The sequence below is a fragment of the Poecile atricapillus genome, chromosome 3, assembly GCF_030490865.1.
Source record: "Poecile atricapillus isolate bPoeAtr1 chromosome 3, bPoeAtr1.hap1, whole genome shotgun sequence".
NCBI lineage: Eukaryota > Metazoa > Chordata > Aves > Passeriformes > Paridae > Poecile > Poecile atricapillus.
This window is the reverse complement of record NC_081251.1, coordinates 29,332,640-29,356,111: the sequence shown is the minus strand read 5'-3', so window position 1 is coordinate 29,356,111 and position 23,472 is coordinate 29,332,640. Positions and strand designations below refer to the sequence as shown.

General features: G+C 39.2%; 1 protein-coding gene across 1 annotated transcript in view; it reads left to right on the top strand.

The window, feature by feature from the left end:
- Positions 1 to 12,107: 12,107 nt before the first annotated feature.
- Positions 12,108 to 23,472, top strand: part of LMBRD1 (LMBR1 domain containing 1) — a 68,798-nt gene continuing 57,433 nt past the window's right edge. The window contains exons 1-3 of the mRNA XM_058834724.1: positions 12,108 to 12,214; positions 12,704 to 12,880; positions 20,595 to 20,655. Of these exons, the coding sequence (XP_058690707.1) occupies positions 12,155 to 12,214; positions 12,704 to 12,880; positions 20,595 to 20,655 (298 nt within the window). The 5' untranslated portion in view covers positions 12,108 to 12,154. The remainder of the gene's footprint in view (positions 12,215 to 12,703; positions 12,881 to 20,594; positions 20,656 to 23,472) is intronic.

Genomic DNA, 23,472 nt, shown 5'->3' with positions numbered 1-23,472 from the left:
GTGTGTTATTTTTTTGAATGATGCCAAAAATCAACACAACTAAAACCCAAATGGAATAAAACCTGATAACATCTGCAATGGCTAGGACTTCAAAGGTGATCAACATGAACAAAGATGACGGTGAATGTTGTAACAGTCATAATACAAATACTTACACATTGGAAAATGTTTTAAATCAACTTGTAGAATGCTAGAAAATATCACACTCTGAGTATGCTACTTAAAAGAGCACAAATACACAAATGAATCAAAGAAAGACCAGCAAGTACAAGTTATGTTGTAGAAAACAGGGTAAAATATACATACTTGCTAGATGACATTTACATTACAACACTATAGGTAACATTATAGAGTCTGCATGATGGAGACTATGTGCAAATGTGGACAAGTGGAACTGATACCTTATCTAACACTGAAAATCAACTGATTACACCAGGTAAGGCAGGGGGAAATTAAGCAATGTCTAGAGCAGAATGACTTTACCAGTGTAAGAGTGCTGGTGTGATGTGCTACAGAAATAGTAATCAGCAGCAGGTAGTGAAGCAAGTCAGGGCTTGAAGGCCTCCAAGCAGGGAGGCTACATCTCTGCAGACATCCTACTCCTCTGACTGTCCTCATGGTGAAAAGATTTCTCTTCATATCCAGTTGGAACCTCTCTCGTTTCTGCTTGTGCCCAGCTGCCATCCTCCCATTGTGTACTTGCGAACCACTGAGCTTCATTTTTCTCAGTGACCTTGCCCTGGGTGTAGGTTGCTATTAGGTGTCCTGAAGGCTTTTCCGTGATAATCAAAGACCATTCCCATGCCAAAAAATACTCTCCTGTAATAGGAAGTATGCTGTGACAAGCAGAAAGCAAACTGTGTCTTCTTTGCAGACTGTACTTCCTCTACATCTTTTATGCAGCCAACATGGAAAAACCAGGAAAATGTTAGCCAGAAAATGATGGCCAAAAAAATTGGCTACCAACACATCTGGGTATGTATTTTCAACTCTTCTTCATACAAGATTCCTACCAGGGCTTTTCTTCTTGGGGTGACTAAAAATGTGCTTTGTGGGATATTTTGATGTTTGCTTCTACAGAAAGTAAGGCCTGTGCACCTGGTTCGTGTAGGCACTGTTCTTTCCTCTGGTTAAAACTTTGGAGACATTGTAGCAAACAGTTACCTTAAAAAGAGAAAAATTTCTGATGGACTTGTTTAATTTGGTGACTATAAGAAAGCAAATAATAACCCAGTGAAAAAACAAAAGTCGCAGGGTTTTTAAAATCAAAGCAAATATACACACAAAATAAATACAAGCACATAATAATTTAAGTGAATACCTGCCATGCATCATTTTACAAAACAATATGTGCATTTCTAGTATTTTGCACAGAAAATTACTGCCTGTATCACTTTTTTTTGTGCCAAAAAAAAATGGGGACAGAATCTGGCAAATTAACTGAGCACTTCCATAAGAAAGCAAAATAGTTGCTGGAATAAGGGAAGGAGAACAGTCACCGGGATCTGTTAATACATAGAAGAAATACAGGACTGTACAAACTCCTATTAGTGTGTCTGTCATGTAACAAATAAGAGACCAACAGAGACTGGAAGTTGAAGGTGAAAAGATCAACAGGACCATGTTTATTGTGATTTTCTATCTGTTCTTGAATTACCAAGTTCATTAGGGTTCAGAAAGGAAATTCTGTGGTTGCAAATACTGGAAAGAATATTTTAGGTAAGTTAGTCATACATTAATAGAAAAAGAATTCTGTCTTGAATATATGGTGAAGAAATAGCAGAGTTCAGGTAAGCTCTAGCTGTGCATATCTAGAGAAATGGAAATTTTTATGATGGCACGGAATCATATGCTTCAATGCTTTGGAAAGCAATGGTGCCATCTATAGTGACAGAGCTTGACAAAAAAAGTAAGATTTGGAACAATCCGTCTTAGTTTTGAAAAATTTGATTTAAAACTGATACATGCTTAACTTAAAAAAGATAAATCATTTATATATTACACACCATCTCCCGAAGCATCTCATCTTGCTATGCTAAAACTTCTGCGGAAAAGCGAAATTTCTCCAAGTAAAGCTTAGGAGATTTGGCTCTCCTGAGATCTCTGGCAAACCTCCTGCACGGAAACGAGTCTGGAGAACTGCGCCGCGGGAGCCCTCTGGCGGCCAAGAGCGGAAAATGCCCCGGATCGCCCGGCTTCTGTCACTTCAACGGGATCCCTCCACCTAAATTGCAGTCGTTGGTAATTATAAGTTGACTAAAAATTATTTATTTGAGTCACCGATTAAAAAATGGTGAGTTTCGATATCACTCTTCCTCTATTAATACTATCTGTTTCCCTTACCTCCTTCAATGATTATTCAACTGCAACCCAGAGAAAAGCAGTTCACCTGCAGGAAGTAATGAAACAGGAAGAGTACCTTAAACTGAATCCTTGTCAGGTATTACTGTGACATGCATCCACCTCTGCTGTTTGCTTTACTGGGTACAGGGAACAGTAAGTCTCAGTGGTAGCTTGAAGCCCTAGCATTCCTTTGGGTCTTGTAGAACATTATACAAGCCAGAACTTTCAATACTGAATCAAGACTCTAAGATTGCTCCTCACTATGTACATACACATGCCTGGCTCTGCACAGTTGGTTTAGATTCATAGAACGGTTTGAGTGTGAAGGGACCTTAAAGGTCACCTACCTCCCGTCATCCTGCCATGGACAGGGACGCCTTGCACTAGACCAGGTTGCTCAAAGTTCCATCCAACCTGGCCTTGGATACTGCCAGCACTGTGGCATCCACATCTTCTCTAGGAAACCTGTTCTAGCACCAGAATCAGTTCTGTTGACTCCATGTGTTTAAAGCTTTTGTCTCAGGTTACAGGCATATACAGAGCAGTGTTTGCATCCGTGTTCACTGAAAACTAACTGATAAATGATCCACGTCATTACAGAGCATTCATTTTAGATAGGACAGAAATGGCAGAAAGTAGAATAATTTGCTCTTCTGTGAAGTCAAAACTACAGAGGTAACTACTGCTATGCCACTTTTGATCAAAAAGATCTTAATGATAATACTTCACAGTCAGCAGCCGTAATCTCATGCTATTCTTCCTCTCTAGGATATTGCTTTGTACTACTGCCCTACTATCCAATTTCTTGTGTAATTGCTGAGAATAATGTTTTTCTTTGCATTCTCTAAAATCTTATCCTCTATCTAAATACAGTTGCTGTGCCAACGGCATAAATCACTGGCGTGTTCAGGTTGGAAGTGACTCTTTGGCGTCTTTCTTGTCCAACCTCATGCTCAAAACAGGGTCACAATGTATCCAGACCAGCTTGCTCAAGGTTTTATCAGTCAAATTTTGTAAACCTTCAAGAACAGATGTTGCAAATCCTATCTGGGCTATTTTCTCCACTGGTTAATTATCCTTACACCTTTATTCCCACATATATTCAGTCCTCCTATTTTAATGTATGCATACTGTCACATCTCCTACTGTGCCCTACTGACTCCATTGTTTGGCCAGCCTCCCTGCCAGCCTGCTGTTTGGGACCCACAGCCATCTCTTCTGTGGGCTAAACAAGCCCAGCTCCCTCAGCTCTCCACACAAAACAAGTACTACACAGTTCAACACCCTGGTGATCCTCCTCTGGACCCACTCCAGTTTATCAGTCTGTTTCTTGAACTGAGAAAATTAGATTCATCAACTCTCTCTTGGAAGAGAGAATGGAAGCATTAAGCCTACTTTTTCCCCTGTTTTGAAATAACAGGCAATTTCTTGTGCTCTTGGGTATGGGCTTAAGTCCTATTTTGAGAGATGAGGCTTACCTGTTTGTACTGTTCATTATAATATAAAAATAACCGCTTCTATGCTTCTTGACAGCCTTTGATGCCCAGGATTCTTTATGCAGTCCATATGCTGGCTTTAAATAATGTAGATGGCTTTGAATCAGTCTTCTCAGCCAGAAGAAATCCACCTTTATCATGAAGATTACCCTCTAACACCATCAAATTGACAAACCCCAGCCTTTGCTGATGTCCTAGAACAGGCATACTGAGCTGAACTATCTGAAACATAGTAAGCGAGATGACTGAAAGACTGTACAGCTTCCTATATTGACCTTTTAATGCCAAAACAAACCTTTAGGAAAACAGGGAAAGCTTAACAATCTTCCCTTGCAAATCCTGTCCATTCTGGCACTCCCCTGCTTAGGGGCCTTCTGAGCTGGAGGCTGCTTCTCTGCTTAATACTGCTTGACAGACCTCTCATCCATGAATTTCTCTATTAATTTTTAACCTATGCATACTTGGTATTCAAATCATCCTATATTAAGAGTAACTTTTTTTTTTGTTTAAATTTTACAAAGTACTCTCTTTTTAAGTCTGCTGCTTGTTGATTTATTTTGTACCCATTTTCTTTTGATATGAGCATAACTAATTATTCTCTATTCTCTGTTCCTTGTGGGTCAGAACCTTTAAAATTCTATCACTTTTTCTTGAGAGCATCTTTTCCAAGATGGTGATTCCAAATTACATACTTCTTTCTGTGCACAAGAAGGTACTCCTCACTTTGCTCACACCCTAAACTATGAAAAATTCTGTGTAACTTTTTGACACAGACATAAAAGCAGCTCACTGTCCATGGAGCATAATGATGATTACACTATGCCTTTCCCAATAGTATCAATACTTAGCTAAATTTAGTGGCAGCTTTTCCATTAAATTCAAGGTGTCAGAAATCTATTGTTTTGTTTACTTTCCGTCTTGTTTCTTCGGTACATCCTGGGAAGATCTCCAAACATTTTCCTTCCATGTTTATGCCTTGGTTGCAGTTTTTCCATGTACTAAAGACTAGCAGTATCTTTGCTGAAAGTTTCATGGGAAAACAACATTCACACTCCTCTTTGTTGTGGGAATGTTCACACACTTCTGTTGTAGAAGTGCACGTTACTTTTGTTCTTAACACTTCATGCAGAACTATAATTTGCATTTAGAAAAGCTTTAGTTATTGAGTTCAGGAAAAAAAAAAAAAAAAAAAAGAAATTGAGAGCCTTGAAGGCTCTAATTGCTTTTGCAACCCTTCTTAAAGGAAGTAACTTACACTCTATATGTCCTGGAGAAATGAATCACATCTTCTGCCCTCAGACTCCTTTTTAAAAATTCTGGTTTTGTTCAAGTAAGCAAACCAAGGAACCAAGAATAAAAAGGAACCTCCATAAACATTACCATACAGTTTTTAATAATTCATGAAAAGAAAACCACTCAAAATTCTTCCATAGATTAATTCTAAATTTCTGACTCAACTTTTTATTTTTATTTGCATGTTGCAACCTCTAGGACAACCTCTGTTCCAACATAAATAAGAACTTTAAAAAAACCCTTTTACTCTTCTTCAATACCACCACAACAAGAAAAAACACACATCTTAGTGCAAAGATTAGCTATTCCTCTCTACCTTGAGACAGCTTTGTGCTTTCATAAGGAATTTACTGGTTGCAAACTACGCCAGTTTTAATTTTTCTTAGACATTCACATGTTTTAGGGACTTTGCCATTTTAAGTACTTCAATTATTATATATATTGATTATACAAAGTTATATAAATTATTTAAATAACTTATTTAATGGAATTTATTATAAAATTCTTGTTGAGGACTAATTTTTTTGCCTAAATAGACACAAAAAGTGAACTGATGGCACAGCAAGTCTATCTTTAGCCTCCAAAAATGGTGATTCAGCCTTTGACATTGGCTAGCTGAAAAACAATGTGCCAGTGCTGATGTGTATACTGGGGAGAACACCAGTGTATGTTAAGCCACTTCATGTATTTTTTCCCTCAATTCCACTAAATATTGAGAAAACCTTATTCCCAACCCAATGTGACCATCTGTTTTCCTCATCATGATACCATTGCTTCTTTTGGAAACTGTTTTTTTCCCTATTCTTACCCAAAATAAGAACTGAGCTGATTTAAACCAAGTTAAAGTCAAATGGAAATTTTCATAAGGTTTATAAAACCTTGTCCCTATTTTAATGTAAATGCTGAGTCACTGATACATCAGTATAAACTGCTGATATTGAAAAAGGTTTAAAGAGAAAAAAGGTTTCTCTTTGTGGAAAAGAATGATAGACCGCACTAAATCCAAGCACTCTGAAAACATAGGCATAACTGAGGATCTTGAACCTAGGTAACATTTTAGCTTAAGGAACCAATACAAGCAGCAAAGATGTGAAGGTAACATCATGTTCTTTCTACATTAAACTAGTGATAAATGACATCCAAGTTTGTGGGTACACCATAAAATCAAACTTGTACTGTGAAAAATAACTATTAATGGTGTTTATGAAGAAATCCAAGCTGTGCTACCGGTTAAATAAGACTAAGCACTGAAGTACAGTATGGAAGGGAGATGCATGACACACCAATCTCAGAAATCTAGCTTGGTCTGCAGTAGTGGTAAATGAACTACAGCATCACATCAAACAAAAGTAATTTCATGAAGTTGCAGTCAATTTTATTCACAGAAGCTGAAGCACTTAAAATAAAGTTGTTAATATTCCCAATGGTTAATTGTGTGTATTTGGAGAGTACTAGGTCCAGAGTACTCCCTGCCATCGGGTTTACAGGTTTTACTCGATTCAGCCACATAACACAAAGAATAATTACACCTTCAAGTATAAGACCATGACACATTTTGTCAAATTTTGCTAAACCCATTTTCACTATCTTCTCTTATAACATGAGAAAAAAAAAATAAAAATAGAACAAGTTGAGTTAATAAGGGAATTTTAAAATATGGCATTGTCACTAGCCCACATGCTTTCAGCCCGCTTGAAACTTGGGGGATTATCAAGTGGTGACATGAGGAGCTCAGTCAAGTGAGAAGGAGCACCTGCTCCCTGTTGGTATGTACACTATCTAGCTCAAGTATGATTCTAATCCCTTGTCCTGGTCAAAATGAAGATGGTGTCTGGTTTCATACACTTTAATTTCTATAATACCAATCATCTTCTTTCTCTGTCCTTTTACCACATGAATACTTTAGTAAAAGTAAATTCCACAAGTTATGAAGTAGCATCTAAGACATTTTCTATAGTTTGGATTATTTCCTATATATATAAGAATTACTATAACACTTCTTTTTAGCAAAGATTTTATTTCATAAACAATATAATTAAAGTTTATTTTAAAATTATATATTTTCTTTATAACACAAAATTTTTGTAATCCCTTTTTTTTGGCATTTTGCAACCATCTTGTGTGGGAAAGAGAATGGTATTTAGGGAAGTCCACTGATATCTTTATTTTTTCACACTATGGCTGCTACCACCACAATGCCTATCAGATTCTGTTGAGGAATACAGTAAGAGCACTCTCTTCAGACTTACTCTGTTTTAATTCACATATTATCACAATGACTTGCAAAAATCCTCCCTGTTTTTTTATGTACAATAAAAACTTCTAAAGAGACAATTATTTAGCTTGCAGTTATCTACTCCTGCTACAAACGTGCCCAGAAAACCCTTACAAAAAATCACTTTTTGTACTCTTCTCACTCTTGACTCCATACATGATGCCACATACAAGTAGTTCTATCCACTACCACTCTTCAGTGCATTCACTGATCTTGCTTCACATGATGGCACCCTGATGAAAAGCTTTTATTAGCAAGAGCAAAGAAGCACGAAAGAGCACAAGACAAATTTCTGTGTGTAGGCACAAAAAGGTGCACATCCACTACTGAAGTGTAGGAGACAACAGCACAACAGGGACAATTACTGAGATGTTTCTATACGCTATGCTAGCTTAACCTGGCTGTTGGAAACAGCGCTGGTGTACAGCACTGCAGCCAACACTAGCACTGCTGACCTTGAGGATCCCAAGCACTCAAAGTGGCACCACACTATCTTTCAGCTTGTAGGTGATCAATAACTTTGGTATTAAGGATGCTACTTCGCTGGCTGGCTCATACCACAACCATCTACCTTCTCTCAAGCACTAAGTCTCTGCAGAAAAAAGTACATTTATTCTCACCTCCTCTTCTATTTGTACAGAGTGGAAGTATTTCTTCTGTGCTGGTGAGCAGTTGCCTCATTTCTTATTTCTTGGCCCATGGTCTCACATTGATTAGTCTTACTGACACACTGCCTTATGTAATTTTGTTCTGTCCTTGCTCGTTTTCACCCCATGACATAGCACTGCAATTGAGTAAAATGCAGGTAGGCTTGGGACACTACATCCAGCCATCCTAGAAGCTGTCTACAGTGACTGAGAAACACAAACATGGCCCTGATATGCCAAGGAACATCTAACCAATGTATCCTCAAGAGTAGTGCTGTCAATAGACGTGTACTCAGAAATCTGATCACAAATTTATCCATGAGCACTCTCTTACATAAAGAGCTATGTGAATACAGGGATGAAAAATGTTAGTCTTAAGTTCCTCAGGAATAGTAACAATGGGTGAAACGCCCCCTCACTAGAGTCAACACATCAACTGAATACCATTTTTAAGACATATTTATAGGAGTTTTGTTGGCACAATGTGTAGACAAAGGTCATTACTTGAACATTTTAAAAAATTTTAAAAAAATACTAGGAAAAAAAAGGATTTTTTTGTGTACTTGACATCTGCAATGTTCCACCCAATGGTAAAAAAAATGAATTAAATCAATCCTCTGAATTTTGTTTGTAGATAATCCTTCAGATAAAGATTTAATGATTTTACTAAAATAAGGGATAAAATTATTTGAATTTATAAACTCTGAACTTTAAGGAATAAGTAAAAAACATTCAGAATGCTAGTGGTGATATGGTATTGAAAAAAACCAAACACATTCAGATACCATAGTGGTAACATATTAAAAACTTCCATTTTGCCTGCACTGTACCTAAAAGCACTACTTCCTTTCTGACAAAAACTGAATATCTTCCTTTATTAATTATAGTAATCATTTTACACACAGGGACATGACATTTTTTACTGAAACCTAGAAAACCTTGCCCACTTCCCAATTAAAACTAGGTTATCAACCATATTTACCAAAAAACAAGAGATCTGACAGAATTATGGCAATTTCTTTAATATTACCATTTACTGCAAAAATGTAAAGTAAAAGATTCAAAGATTGGATTTTTCTGTTAGAGAAAACTATAATTTTGGGCAGTTGACTTTTTAAAAATCTTTGTTAAACTATATGAACTCAGCTGTTTAGAATGAAAAAGACTTTTGATCATGCTGAAGTACACTTAAGCTTATTTACTATAGCAAGTTAAATATTCATGTTACCATTTGTGTCAAAACAAAAAGAATTGTGGTAGCATAGAGCTATAGCATTTATTTTTTTAATTTTAACAGTAGCCTTAATTCTTAAACAGTTACAGATCCCTGATGTTTGGTATATCAATATTTTATTCGTAAAGGTGTGGTGTACAAAACATAAAAACTTTATATACTCCAAAGGCAAATTACTTTCCTTCCCTCTTGGGATTAGTTTATTTTTAATGTAGTTCTTCGAGGGTTTTAATTCTTCATGGGTTCTTAGGCAATTCTGAATTACAGCATACATATTTAATAGTAATGACATCCAGGGCAATGTTTTCTGTGGTGGAGATAATAAAAAATATACAAAGAGAAAACCCTAAACCTCCAACAACTAAAAGGACATACACTATTTGTTTACTGACCTGTAACCAATTATAGTTATATAATATCTGCCGCTTTTCTTAGACTACAAGCTCATCTGGATTGTCATGAACTATCCACTTAGATCATGAGCTGCACAGACACCGTACAGCCACCTGCTTGATGCCCCTGGCCTCACACCAAACAAAACACAACACAAACACCTGCCGCTCCAGAATGAGCCTCCCAAACAATACCACTTCTCCACCAGCAGACCCCTCCTTGCAATGCTACAAGCTCACCTAAAAACTGAACCCACAGCCCACCATCCAGCCACCTTGTGAATATTCACTTCAGTTTGCTTCCACCTGCACTGTTCTCACAGTAACTTAATATATGGCACAGGTATTTGCCCTGCAAGCAACATTTACCTCCATGAGTCAACACAGGCCCTGCAGGTACCTACCTGCAAGGTTTATAAACTCCTCAGAACCCTCCTCAGCTTCATTATTACTCGTTTCATGAATGCTGCCCTGTGACAGTGCCTTCCACACTGCTCTGACAACAAATAGAAATACAGCATGCATCCACTGCTCTGAGGCAAAGCTTCTGATTCTCCTGTCCTCACAAACAAATAGTTCCCTTTATTGCAAAGCTGCAAGTCTAACTGAACTCCTGCTGCCCTAACCACCCCACACATAGCTTGTGAGTGCTGTCACAACACTGTCACAGCAAATTGAAGCCCAGAAAACTTATCAGCCACTTTGTCACAAAGCTATTCCACCATGCACACCATCAAGTACACTTTCCTGAGAGAACTTGTCCACCTGAGCATACACTTCAGATGCCCTGGATATGGCTCACCATATAGCAACACCATACACTATTGTCCCATATAAATGCTCCCTCATATAAATTAAGTCTTAGCAGAGGCAAAGACCAGTCTGGGATAAGGCTCTCACAGCTCCTTCATCAACAGATGTCTCCAGGCTGGGAGCCCACAAGAAGTCCTTCCATTTACCTGACCACACACATGGTTCACAAACACTGTTGATACCAGGAGCTTCCATCACCCCCACTGGCCTCAGCACCTGGAAGTTCATCCCTCCCAGGCTGAGCTCCTCCAGCCCATATGAGTCTCTTTTCACAAGGCTACAAACAAAAGAGTCTGAATTTCAACCTCCTACTTGGCACAAGTACTTTTGTTCTCATAGCAAACAGAAACACAGAAAACATATCTACTGTTTCAGGACATGAATGTGGCTATCCTTGCCTGCTTAGGTCTCTGAGCCCCTTGTACCAAGGCTGAGGAACCAGCAAGGCACGTGAACATTTCCACCCCTGAGCTGCCTGTGCACGTAGCAGACACCTGGCACAGCAGCCCAGGCTCCGGACAGGGCCCAGGCTGTCCCCGGGCACTCCTGCAGGCAGACCCCTTTGCACCCAACCTTACGGCCTTAAACTGAGACAGGGGAGATTCAGATTAGATATTGAGAAAAATTTCACTGTTAGGGTGGTCAGGCACTGCAGTAGGTTGCCCACGGAGGTGGTGGAGTTCCCATGCCTGGAGGTGCAGCAAGAGTTGTCCGTATCTGGTGCTGGGTGATGATTTAGCGGTTTTGGGGTCACAGTGGCAAGTGCCGGCTGGATGATTGGACTGGACGATTTTAAAAGGTTTCTTCCAACCTTGATGATTCCATGACTGTATGCATGCAGCGCTTAGAGCAAAGTAGAGACTAAGACACGCGGCAGCACCTTGCAGATAAGGGTCTCCCACTCCCCGTGCCACCGAATCCACACTCTCAGGAACACGAGCTGCGCAAGGCACCTCCTAACCCGCCACCCCTCCCGGCCTGCGGCTGCCCTCACAGCGTGCACGGCGTCCCGAAGCGAGCCTTCCCATCAGACCGCGACCCTGCCCGAAGTTTGGCACTATCGAGGATAAGTGGAGCCCGGGGCAGAGGCACCGCGGTGCGGGGCTCCCGCACACCCTCCCCGCACATCCCTGCGGGAGCGGCCCCGAGCCGCCCGCACCGCCCGCACACCCGCCCGGCGCCTCCGGGCGCTGCAGGCCACGCAGGGAGATGGTTTAAGGTACTTTTAGAGCAAGAAGGAACAACAAAAGGATCGAAAGTGCTTGATACCTCTTAGCGCACCTTCTGCCTTTCCTCAAACCCCCTTCCTGCCCTCCCGCTGTCCCTCAGGCAAGAGTCCCCGCGGACCGAGCGCTGCCCTGTCTCAGCCTCTCGGCCCCGGGAGGAAAGGACAGGCGAACCCTTCTCGGGAGCAAGAGGTGAGGACAGCTCTCCATCACCCCGACTCCCCCTTCCTGCCCCCCGACGGCTGCGCTCTGCCACGGGACGGCCCCGGGCGGCTCCCGAGGCGGCGGCAGCTCTCCCGCCAGCAGCGCAGGCGGCAGTGGCGGGGCGGCCGCGTGACGTCACGGGCGTGGGGCGGTTGCCGCGGTGACGCGCGCCCGCCGCGCCTTAAGCGCCGCCTCGGCGGGGCGGCCGCGCTCCTGCTGACGGAAAGGAAGATGGCGGCGGCAGCGTCTGACCTGCTGACGGGATGGTGCCTCTTCGGCCTGGCGCTGCTGGTGAGAGGCGCCTCTCCCGCCCTGCGGCGGCTCTCTCATGCATCCCTTTCCCTTCCCTGGGCCGGCTGCTACTCCTTCTTCGGCCGCTCGCTGTTCCAGTATTAGCCATCCCTCCCGGTCTCCTCGCCCGTGCCCCTGAGCCTGCCCCGGCCGCGAGCGCATCCCTGCGGCTCCCGCGGGTGCCTCGGCGCTGGTGCCCCAGAGCAGAGCCCCGAGCGGGGGCTGCGAGCGGGGGCTGCCCCGCCCTCCTGCCCGGCGAGCCGCGCTGTTTGTGTTTTCGCGTGTTCTGTTTGTGAGCGCTGGTGGTGTTGCTCAAGCTACTCTTGAGGAAAAGTGACTTTGGTGTGGTCAATATGATGTTGGTGCTGAGTGTTCAGGTAAAAGGTGTGTTGATGCTCTGCCAGTCGTCCATATAGGGTCTAACACCAATACCTGCTTGCTGACATTGTTATTATACAACTCACAAGTGTTTTTCCCTGTGTATTTCAGGCCATTCTAATTTTCTGCTGGGTTTATGTTCGCAAGTATCAGAGTCGGCGGGAAAGTGAAGTGATTTCTACCATAACAGCAATTTTTGCCTTGGCTGTTGCTCTTATCACATCAGCGCTCCTGCCAGTGGACATATTTTTGGTCTCATACATGAAAAACCAAAATGGTACATTTAAGGTATGGACTTTCAAAAATGTTAATTGCCTCTTCAAAGCAAGCACTTGTGTTGCAAAAGAGTCTTCTCGGGTTGTCAAAGTGTTTGAAACCACTGCTAATACCTGTTTTAGTGTCTTGACTTTTCTCAAGGCTGGGTACTTGTACTGGGCATAAAACACTCATGTCTGGTATTCGAACTGGATTTCAGTTTTGACTTCTATTCTTCCTCAGATGTTCTACCCATTTCCAAATGCTTGTTCCTTCTGTCATGCATAAGAGTAAATATAGTGTCCTGAAGATATAAATAAATTGCTTAAACTTTGCTTTTTAGAGTATTGTGATAGGACATTGTAGAATAAAATTTTACAATTTTGTTCAAAAATAGAATGTATTGCCCCTTTGTAATTTAGGATTATTTTAATTGTCTTTTTTTTCAGTAAAAAAAGTTTGAAACATTTAAGGATTTATAAAGATTTACTCTGCTAATCTACCTATAATGTAGCCTGAGTTAATAAGCATTTTGAAAGCTGCAGAAACCCTTGGTGGAGGGGAATGCAGTAGTATCTCTTCTTGGCTGAGAAAGCCTTAACTGAACTGCTGCATTTATAAACTGTAGGGCGTTGCTGTGAAAAATTACTTCCTCATGAGATGAGTGCTTGCTGTCATATGCTCTAAGCATTTCTGTAAGAGAGCTTCCATATGCTTCAAATATTACTTTAATTTTCAAGAAGAGTTCTTGACGGTATTGACCCTGTGTCTTTGTGAGGACATTGAGAGTAATAAGAGGTCAAACTGGAGCATGTAGCTAACTTGAATAGCAACTTACTTGAGTTTAGAGCCTAACTGGATCTATAGTAAAAGTTATGATCCTGAAAAAAATGATAGAGTGGGAGAAAAGTAAATGCCTGCACACCAGACTGTATTCCCTTCCAGCTCTACTTCTCAAGGAAGATACAGGTCTTGCCAGGTCTGTGCAATGCTTCAAAACTAACTTGCAGCTAATACGGTGATTTTTGGCACTTGAGAATAAGCCTTTAGAATAGCTATGGTGTGGGTTTTTTTATCTTTATTGCTCAGGGTTAATACAGAATCCATTAAGCTGTTACTCAATATTATTTTGAAAAGTTTGTGTTTTCAGACCTTGCTTGTTTAGAATTAAAGTGAATATAGAAGATGGAAGAGGTCTTTCATATGTCAGGGCTCTAGCAATTTGGTGAAAATTATATTCTTAAATACACTGAGCCTGACTAGAGAAAAAACCACGATGCAACTAGGTCCAGCTGAAAACTGCACATCTACTGGGGACTAAGCGGAATTCCCTGTTGCAAAGGACACATTTTTGCTTATGTATACCTTGTCTGGTTAGAAACAAACCTGTGAGAACAGGTCATCAAAGGTGGTCTCATGCAGTCACTACAAATTTTTAATTAAGGAAATACAATTACTAGAAGGATAACTACTTATAATACTGTTTTTCATGGGCTGGAATTCCTTGTTAATGGAGACAAGCTGTGATATGGTGAGGTGGGTAGACTCTATTTAAAAATTGTACCGCGAGCAAGCTTTCATGCTTGTTCTAAAGGCTTGTTTTTAAAGCACCTTTTTGCCTCTGTTTCTGAGCCTTCTTTGTCCTGTTTAGTTCCTGATGTTTGTAGATACTTCTCATGGCTTCTTGAAGTACAATTGCTCCATACTGCCTTGAAGAAGTATTCTTCTGTCTTTCAAGTCTCAGTTGAATTGAGTTTCTAGCTTTGCGGAAATAAATGACATGAGATCTATTAACATTAATGCATTTAATCCAAACACAGGTTTTGAAATTATGGTATAGAAATACTAATGTGACCTTCTAAGTTGAGTGCATCTGAAATCAGTCAGAACCTACAAACCAGTTTTACTGATTTTGTATTTTCAGTTTAGGAGTAATGTTGAGGTAGGAGGCTGACGACATCTTAAAATGAGGCACATGGTTGGGAGTAGTGGTCCTGATGGTCCTTTCAAGCTCAGCATTTTCTATAGTTGTGTGGTCTTCATGAATTGTTAAAGCTTTTAAACTGACCTCGGTAACATGTACGTCTTTCCTGCTATTGCTGTGCAAGTAGGATAGACTGAATTGTGTTTAGACTATTTAGATTACTGGCCTTTCTCTGGACCGTGCTTTCAAAACCAACACTTCCAAAACCCTGTAACTGATGCTGGGGTCCAAAGGACTATGGCTCTGGCAAGAAACCTCCATTGCTTTGGACAGACAGAGTGAGTTAAGTCTTTAATCTCCTCAGTGACTTTTTGAGGGAGATCCAGGTAGCAGATGTGGATAGTATTCTCTGTAGATAAATTAGTAGTTCATCAAAATCCTTCCAACTGGAAGATTTCAGAGCTGATGCCAAAAGAGTAATGGCAATTACCCAGATGCTAAGCAAGAAACTTTTCTTCTGTATGTACACTTTCCCTCTACCTTCCAGCTGTAATTCCTGGTGTCATTGTTGAGTGATGAGAAGCAAGGGTGCTCAACTTGAAAGAGGTACTGTATGTGGAGTTTCAGTTCATTTTTAATGTACCTGACCTTACTGTCAACTTGTAGATACAGCTGAGGGTTTACAAGGGGAATAAGCTCGTCGAAAACTTAGGGATAGTCACATTATACTAACAGCAGAGGTTAAATTGAAGACTTTGATGGTTTAAAGTTCTCATTGTGAATTGTGTGTATGTTCTGTGACAAGGGAAGAGGTGGTATGTCCTGGCTACAAGGATTGGCTGAACTGTAATACCCAAGCAAAGTATTTTTTACTGAAGGCTGTGAATATTATGCTGCTTTCTGGAGGAATTGACTTTAAAGTGTTGTATAGCCCTTTTCCTCCATCATGTGTTCTGAAGTGCCTTCCTTGACAAGGGCTGTATGCTATGCCTTCTTCAGCCTTTGGTAACTTGAGGTTTTGTTCATTTCAACAGGACTGTAAAGATACTGTTTATACATCTCTCAATTACTACCAATTATTGTTTATGGTAAAAAAGTGGCTTGTAGCATTTAGTACATAATGGTGTATCTCACCATATTTTGAGACTTATCAAGTATTATCCTAAAGTTTTTATACTGAGTAAATTGGGCAGGTTTGGTATTGGCAAGTTTTTCACAGTAGCTACACTGTAGAATTCACTGTGACACCTTTTCTGGAGGGTGGGATTACTTTGATTCATAGTACTGTCAGGTAGGAGAAGAGGCTTTTGGTTTAATACTAATAGACTTGAGTATCACCTGTAAGTGAAGTCCTGATAATGTTCAACAGCACCACTTCAGCTCAAAGGTTTTGGCTGTGAGCACTGTAAGTGCTTTAGTTTGTTTCAAAGGACTTCAAATACATCCAGTTGCATCTGATCTGTTTGATCTGAAAACTTGTCGGACTTAAAAGAACATAGGAAAAAAAACCTCACCATAGCTTAAAAACATAATATTGCTACAGGAACCCAAGACCTCTTGGTCTGACCTACAAGTTTCATAAATATTTAGAGTATAGCTGATTTTGTCTTCCAGCAGGAACACTACTTGAAACAGTTTTGCAGACAGTTTAAGATTTTTTTGCATCTTACCAGGGTGAGAGGAGAGTAACTCATTATGTAGGTGCTCAGAATACAAAACCCATAGAAATGTCCAGGGTTTTTATTTTTAGATAGGTGTTAACTGAGATGTTATTATTGACTAAGACCATGCCTCCTTCCCAAGAGTTACTACTTACGAAGCGTAATACTTGGCCAAAACATTGATGCTAGGCAGGTGGGGCTGAGATGTGCACAATTCTGGATGCTACTTTCCATCTGGCAGTCAAAATCCTGGCATTGTCCCATTTTGAAGGTAACAGGCTGGAAGATCTGAGATATGTATATGAAATTTCTCTGTATCTAACCGTGCTAAACTCGCTTTCCAGTCTTTCATCCTGCATCTTCCTTTTGTTGCCTAAGCTTTGGGAGAGAGTAATCAGAAGAATGAGTGCTTCATCTACATTTGATGAAACATCACTATTACTGAAACCTGTAATGTTGCATAACTTCAAGCTCTGTTAAGGGGTATTTGCAGGGAATGCACTCATGAAAGTCTTGTAGGGTCCAGCAGTGACAGTAGAAATGTAAAATTCACTGGGGACAAAATAATGAAATTCATGACTGTTCTCTTACCAAAAAGGGCGGAAAGTCAGATTAACTTTCAGTGGTTTTATTTGGGGAAGTTATCTGTACAGTTTGAATAGTACTGTTCTGTGGAAATATGTTAACATGAGTCACTAACTGGACAGAGTTGCTGGGAGAAGAAAGACTACTCAATGATTAATGCAGTAGCAAGTGTTCTTCATAACTAATTTTCCATGAATATGATTATAAAATTAATCTTCTAAGGAAACTTTGCTTTCGATTTAGCATTTAGGTAAACTCAGTGTCTTAAGCTGCTTTATGTTTACTTACATAGCAACATTTTATTAGCATATGTACTCTTTACATTTGTCTTTAACATGACTTATGTTACAAAATACTTAAGCATGATAATTTAATATGGGTCATCATGCTCATTGCACAGTTCTTTGCAGTTTGTAGTTTCCCTTGTCTCTCAGTGCAATGCATTGGTACAGGTATTTTAAAGGTGATATAAGTTTGCTAAACTGCATGGAACAGAATGAAGTACAGCACAACAGTGCGGATTGCCTGAATTCTGCAGGTCCTAAGAGAATTTGTGGTCCCATTTTGACACCTTAAACTGTTTGTTGAAGGCAGTATGAATTTTGACCTCTCTAATCTATTGTGCTTCTAATGCTGTATATACTGTAGGCTTGGGTTGTAGTGGATAGAAAAGAACAAGACTAGATCTAGAGGCTGTCCAAATGAGGAAGTGGATGTGCTAGTTGAGTGAATTCCTACACATAGCAGCTTAGTTTGTCACCAGAGATGTTGAGACTGTCAGAGCTCTGATACTCATTAGGTAGCAGTGCTTGCTTTTGACAAGACAGTGCTGCTGTCACTAGCCTTTGAAACAGCTCAGATGAACTGGTTACTGTCTTTGCGTTAATGGTGTGTGCATATGGATAATTTGCCAGTTAGAAATAAGCATTTTGCTTTTTAGTTTGTTTAAATGTGAGGCTTCGGCAGCTGACTGAAAGCTGACATAATTATGATATACCATTAAATTGCCTTGCATTACATATTCTTCTCGTGCAGAGTAATGCAAAGTTTGTATGCTGAGGCAGATGTAAGTAATGGTGAAATGCACACATTTGCAACTTAAGTTTCTTTAGTGTAATATAGCAATTCACTATTTTGATATGGTGTAGTGTATGTTTCCTAGTATACTCTGGTCCTGTATGCAACCTAGTTTGAAAAACAAAATGAAAAGCAATTAGAATGTTTAAAGTTCTGCATCTGTATTGTGTTAAAAGTGCTTTTCTGTAGCTGAAGGAGAGGCAGTTCTTGGGCAGCTAAACCATGGTGTATTTCCATTACTGGCTACCTCTTCTGTACAGTGGCTGTGCCTCTTAAGTTTTGGGTCTTGCTGTTGCTTTTCTTGCTTGTTCTTGTTTTTTCTGCATTTTAAATGTCTCCATTGCTCATAATTTTATTTTCCAATAGTTACTTGGAATCAAGCAATGTGAACAATCCAGTTCAATCTTGGTTTTACCTTAGGCTTGATTAAAGCAAACATTTTCTTAACATTTAATATGAGGCATTTTAAATGTTCTGTATGTGTTCTTAGCAAATTCTTTTGTGGTATATTTTAATACAAATGCCTAGAAATTTCTTTTTTTAAGATGCTGTTGGGTGTGAGTCTGGCATCTTCAAAGACTGAGCTTATTGTGTACCTGACTGGTACTTCAGGTGTTGCTTCTGTCTGTTTTACTAAAATATTTTTCATCCTTTCTTTTTGCTGATTAGATGTCGAAATGGATGTGTATTTTTCTACTCAAATTCCAGGTGGATGATAATCTAATTTAGTTCGTACAGTGAATTTTAAAAACTTAATGTAAACTGACCTACTGGAAGTCTTAATATGGGAAGAAAAAGGAAGGTGGTGTTGATTTTTCTGAGATAGAAAAAGTGTTCATGGTATGTCATCAAGCCCATATTCCAGAAGACATTATGCAATGCTGAGAGAACTGATAAATCAGATGCCAGTGTGTCTTTAAGTCCTATGGGAGCAGTGTTTAAGTAGTGTGTTCATTTGCATTTTCATATCTCCCTGTTAGTGTGTGCATCTTTGCAACTAAAAGTGATTGATCTTACCAGTTTAAAGGAAGCCTGTATAACGAAATGAGAGAGCTTTGACAGTACTGGATATTTTTCTCTTTTTTTCACCAATTCAGTTATGTTGGTGTTTTCTCTGACTTTTAAAGAATTCTTCTGGATAACTACTTTCCTGATCTTGACCACATATAGATTGGATCCCACAAAACTAAAACAATTCTGAAATATGTTTTAGCTGTACTGGCAATGTTGGACAATTGTATTCAATCCCTGAGTTTGTCTGCCAGCCATTCTGTCATAAAATATTTAACTTTCTTATACCAATAATTCCTTTCTTGGAGGAGAGGGAGTGGGCACAAGGACTTGATTTCAGCCATCTGGCTGACTGCAGTTTCCAACATAGTTAAGAGTTGTGTTTTCACTTCCATTGCTTCCATTTTTTTGCCTACTCCCCAGGACAGAGTAGTGCTCTTGTTCAAGTAAGGGATATAAGTGCTTTTGGAAGTTGACTTAAAAATTAGTTATTGCTAAGTTGAATATTCATTAATGAAAATCTTGGTCAAACAAAAAAGTGAAGTCTCGTACTTGTGAACAGGGAGGTGATAGCTTAAACTGATGTAATAACTAATAAAAATAAAAGTTAATGAATTATATATAACTGATCATAATAAAATGTTATTTCTTATTCTTATGTCTAAGTATTGTTGCCTCTGTATGCGCAAATTTTAAACAAAGATGGTCATTGATGGAAATATTGTGTACATTGTGTACTTTGTCCAACTGTATGGCCCGTGGCACAAGAAAGCTGTTAAAACAAGGCCACAGAAAAAGTTAGAGATCTGGAACACCTCGCCTGTGAAGACAGTCTGAAAGAGTTGGGGTTGTTCAGTGTGGAGAAGAGAAGGTTCTGGGGAGATGTTGCAGCCTTTCAGTGTAGAGAGAGCTTTTAAGAAAGATGTAGAAACAGTTCTGACCAGGGCCTGTAGACATAGAGGAAAACGTAACAGCTTTAAACTGAGAATGAAGATTTAGCTAAAAAGGAATTTATGTTGAGGTTGATGGTTCTCTGGAACAGGGTTCCCAGAGGAGTTGTGGATGCGCATCACTGGAAACATTACAAGGTCAGCTTGAATGGCACTTTGAGCAACCTCACCTCGTGAAAGATGTTCCTGCCTGTGGCAGGAGGGATGGACTAGGAGATCTTCGAAGGTCCCTTTCAACCCAGACTATTCTCTGATTATCTTCAGAGACTCTTATAGAGATACTGTGGGAATTAGCAGAGCATATGTGGGATCTGCCAAAACTACTTAATGTTTGTTTGGGTCTAAAACCTTCCTTTTGTGAAGCTGTCCTATGCTTATTCCTGTTTGCCCAGTGATTTTCACTGTTGCTAGCACTCTAGTATGGAATTCTTTAGAAGTAGTGTTTTTCTCATTCCCTCTATTTGTGTCTTTTAATGCTTGATTCTCATGTAGTCTTTTTATTACATTTGATAATAAATGCTTCTATTCTTTATTGCTAGGTCTGGGCTGATGCTAATGTTTCAAGGCAAATTGAAGACACTGTACTTTATGGATATTACAGTAAGTATTTTAGCTTTTTTTTTTAATAGGACCTTTAAGTGAAGTCATGAAGTTTTCTAGAGGTCATACTGGGTTATCTCTTTTTGGTTAAATATGAGTATTATACTTGGTGCCCTTCAGAGAATATTTATCTTCAAAAGCCCTCTAAAAATGTAAATATGCTGAAGCCAGTTCATGAAAGGCCAGTGGTTTCTGCTATATAATCTGTGGTTCATGTGTTTCCCATGTGTGTATGTAGTGGTCCCTTAAGGGAAACGTGGTTCTTCAGTAACTTTTATGGCACTTAACATATGCAGCAGTGTGGAACTTGTGTACCATGTATGAAGTTCATGCAACCATGCGTGCAACTCTTTCAGAGTGTTCAGATTCAGCAACTATTGTCTTCCAAGTAACAATTACTGTGGAGAAGCATAAAGGAGTTGATTCAAAGGTGGTAATCCTAAATAAGACTGAAATTTTAAAAAGTGACTGAAATAAAATAACTGGTCACCAAACCTCTGCATAGTCTCATATTAGCTTTTTATTGGTCCTTATGGAACTTATGAGAAGCTTTATTACTAATGGGTATATGTAATGGGTATAGAAGTGTGCTCAGTACAGTTTGAGTGAAATGCTTGTTTCAGTTAATGGTGCAAACTCAGATGTTTGCCTGCTTTTGGTCACATTTCCAAAGACTTGAAGTTTTTTCTCTTAGACTATTTTGGTTCTTTTGAATGTATTTTTTAGATCAGGAAATTATTTCAAATAGTGGACTTATTTCATTAAATTATAGATTAATTATTGCCTGCTGACGGTAGTGACAAACAAGAATAGGCTTCACTCAGCATAAAGATGAATAAAGTCAAAAGTAGTAAGAAGACTTCTGTTTTCAAAAAGGAACTTTTAGCACAGGGATTCTTCACTTTGTAATAGTGGAATTGATTTGTATTTGCTTTCTATTCTTTGTAGTTTGCCAAAGTCTTGTTTAACAGACCAAATATCTCACAACTCATAAGGCAGAATAATCTTTGAGCTCTTCTGTGGACTGTTTGCTATAGTTTTATGAGACTGATAGATTGATGAATTTCTGTAAGGTGTTTTGGGCTAGATGAATGTTTTGGTAAATCTTGAACTAACAGAAAACTGCTTTTGTTTTTGGCCTTTCTGGACAGGTCTGCTTGAAATACTGTAGGACAAATGTCTTATTTCATAGCATATCCTCCAGATGGTGGTAGAGATTTAAACATGGTTTTAAAATATTTTTCTCGTCATCTTAATTTGAGTAGGTACACTTTTTCATAATTAATTTTATAACTAGAGCTGTGCTAAAATGAACAGTAATAGTAACTTACTTGTCAGAAGTCTCCAAAAATCATACACAAAAACACAATGCTTCTCATACATCATCTAGTCCCCTGCTGCTGTTGCCCAGCATAGTGACATAGCAGATGAGGAGGAGAAAGTTAAGCAACTCTTCCATTGTAATACTATTCCCCTTTTTTTTTTGGCTGTCTTCCTAGGAAAGTATTTGATTGTGGCTGTTTTTTAACAGACAAGATGAGCAGAAATGAAGTAGCCTTCTGTACTTAAGAATGTGGTGAATACCAGTATTTTCTTGTGTCTACTGAAAATGGACAGATAACTGTATAACTCCTACTTGACTCCTGTAGTTGTATTTACAATTTACGGCATTAATAATTGGTGCACTTAGTTCATTGTCCTTCAATCCAGGTCACTTCTAATTGTAACAAGAATGTGGAGACTGTGATTTAACTGATATTTTAGAATATTAATCATTACTTTGCTCCTTGCATTGCTTTTTACTGGTAAAACTAAATATAGAAAAGCTTTTTTTTTTTTTTTAATTTTTTTTTTTTTTGCATAGTTGTTAGTCCCCATGAAAAGTGCTGTTTCTCATACCCACCTGGTTTCTTGGCTAGACTGATATAAAAGTGGAATGGGTTTGTATTGGTAGAATGGTAAATGAGGTCCCTCTTAGAGTGAAGCTTGAAATAACTGTATCTTGAAGTGGGATTTCAGCAGCCTAAAAGCTTTTCTTAGGAAATCAGTCTAGTAATTGCTTTGAAGCCATAGTGGCTTAGTGTGTTACTATTTCTAAACACAGCTGTAATAGAACATGCCTCACAGTACTTTAGTGATTGAACAATGATAAATGGTTGGTAAATGCTCTAAAAAAACATGTCAGCTTGTTTGGAAGGAAAACTCTTTTCAGAAAGTGTTATAATTGAAAACTGTCCAATACAGTTTGCTTTGTATCACAAAGAATGTGGTTGAAACAGTTGACAGTAACCTGGAGATGTGTTCTGTAGTTCTTCCTCTAGTAAGTAAATATTACCTGTTGGAGTTACCTTGATGTTCAGTGTCCTTTGATGAAATTTTGTAAATAGTGAAAGGATATAATTGGTAGATTCTAATCTTCTTGTGAGATAGACCAAAATTTTGACTTGCATGTGTTTGATGACTCCTAGCTACAGTGTGGCAAGGGCTGTCTGCTGAACTTTATTGGACCTCTTCACATGTGTTCTAAAGTCTATGCTAAGCTTTTGATTTTCCTTTTCCTTTTTACATCAGCAGTAGTATGGTGATTATAGTAGTATAGTATTCCTAGGTTAAAGCTTTTGAGTAAGAATTTATCCAAAAGGGTAAGTGGTATTACTTGGATGATTTTTACATGGAGTTTTGTCTGCTTACTGCAAGTGTTTGATGAGTCATTGACACAAGAGTTTGGGCTTCTAGGAATTAAATGCAAGTTTGATATGACTCCATGTTTTCATAGTCTTGTTCTAGGAGAAGCCATTCTAAGTACTATGAGAGATC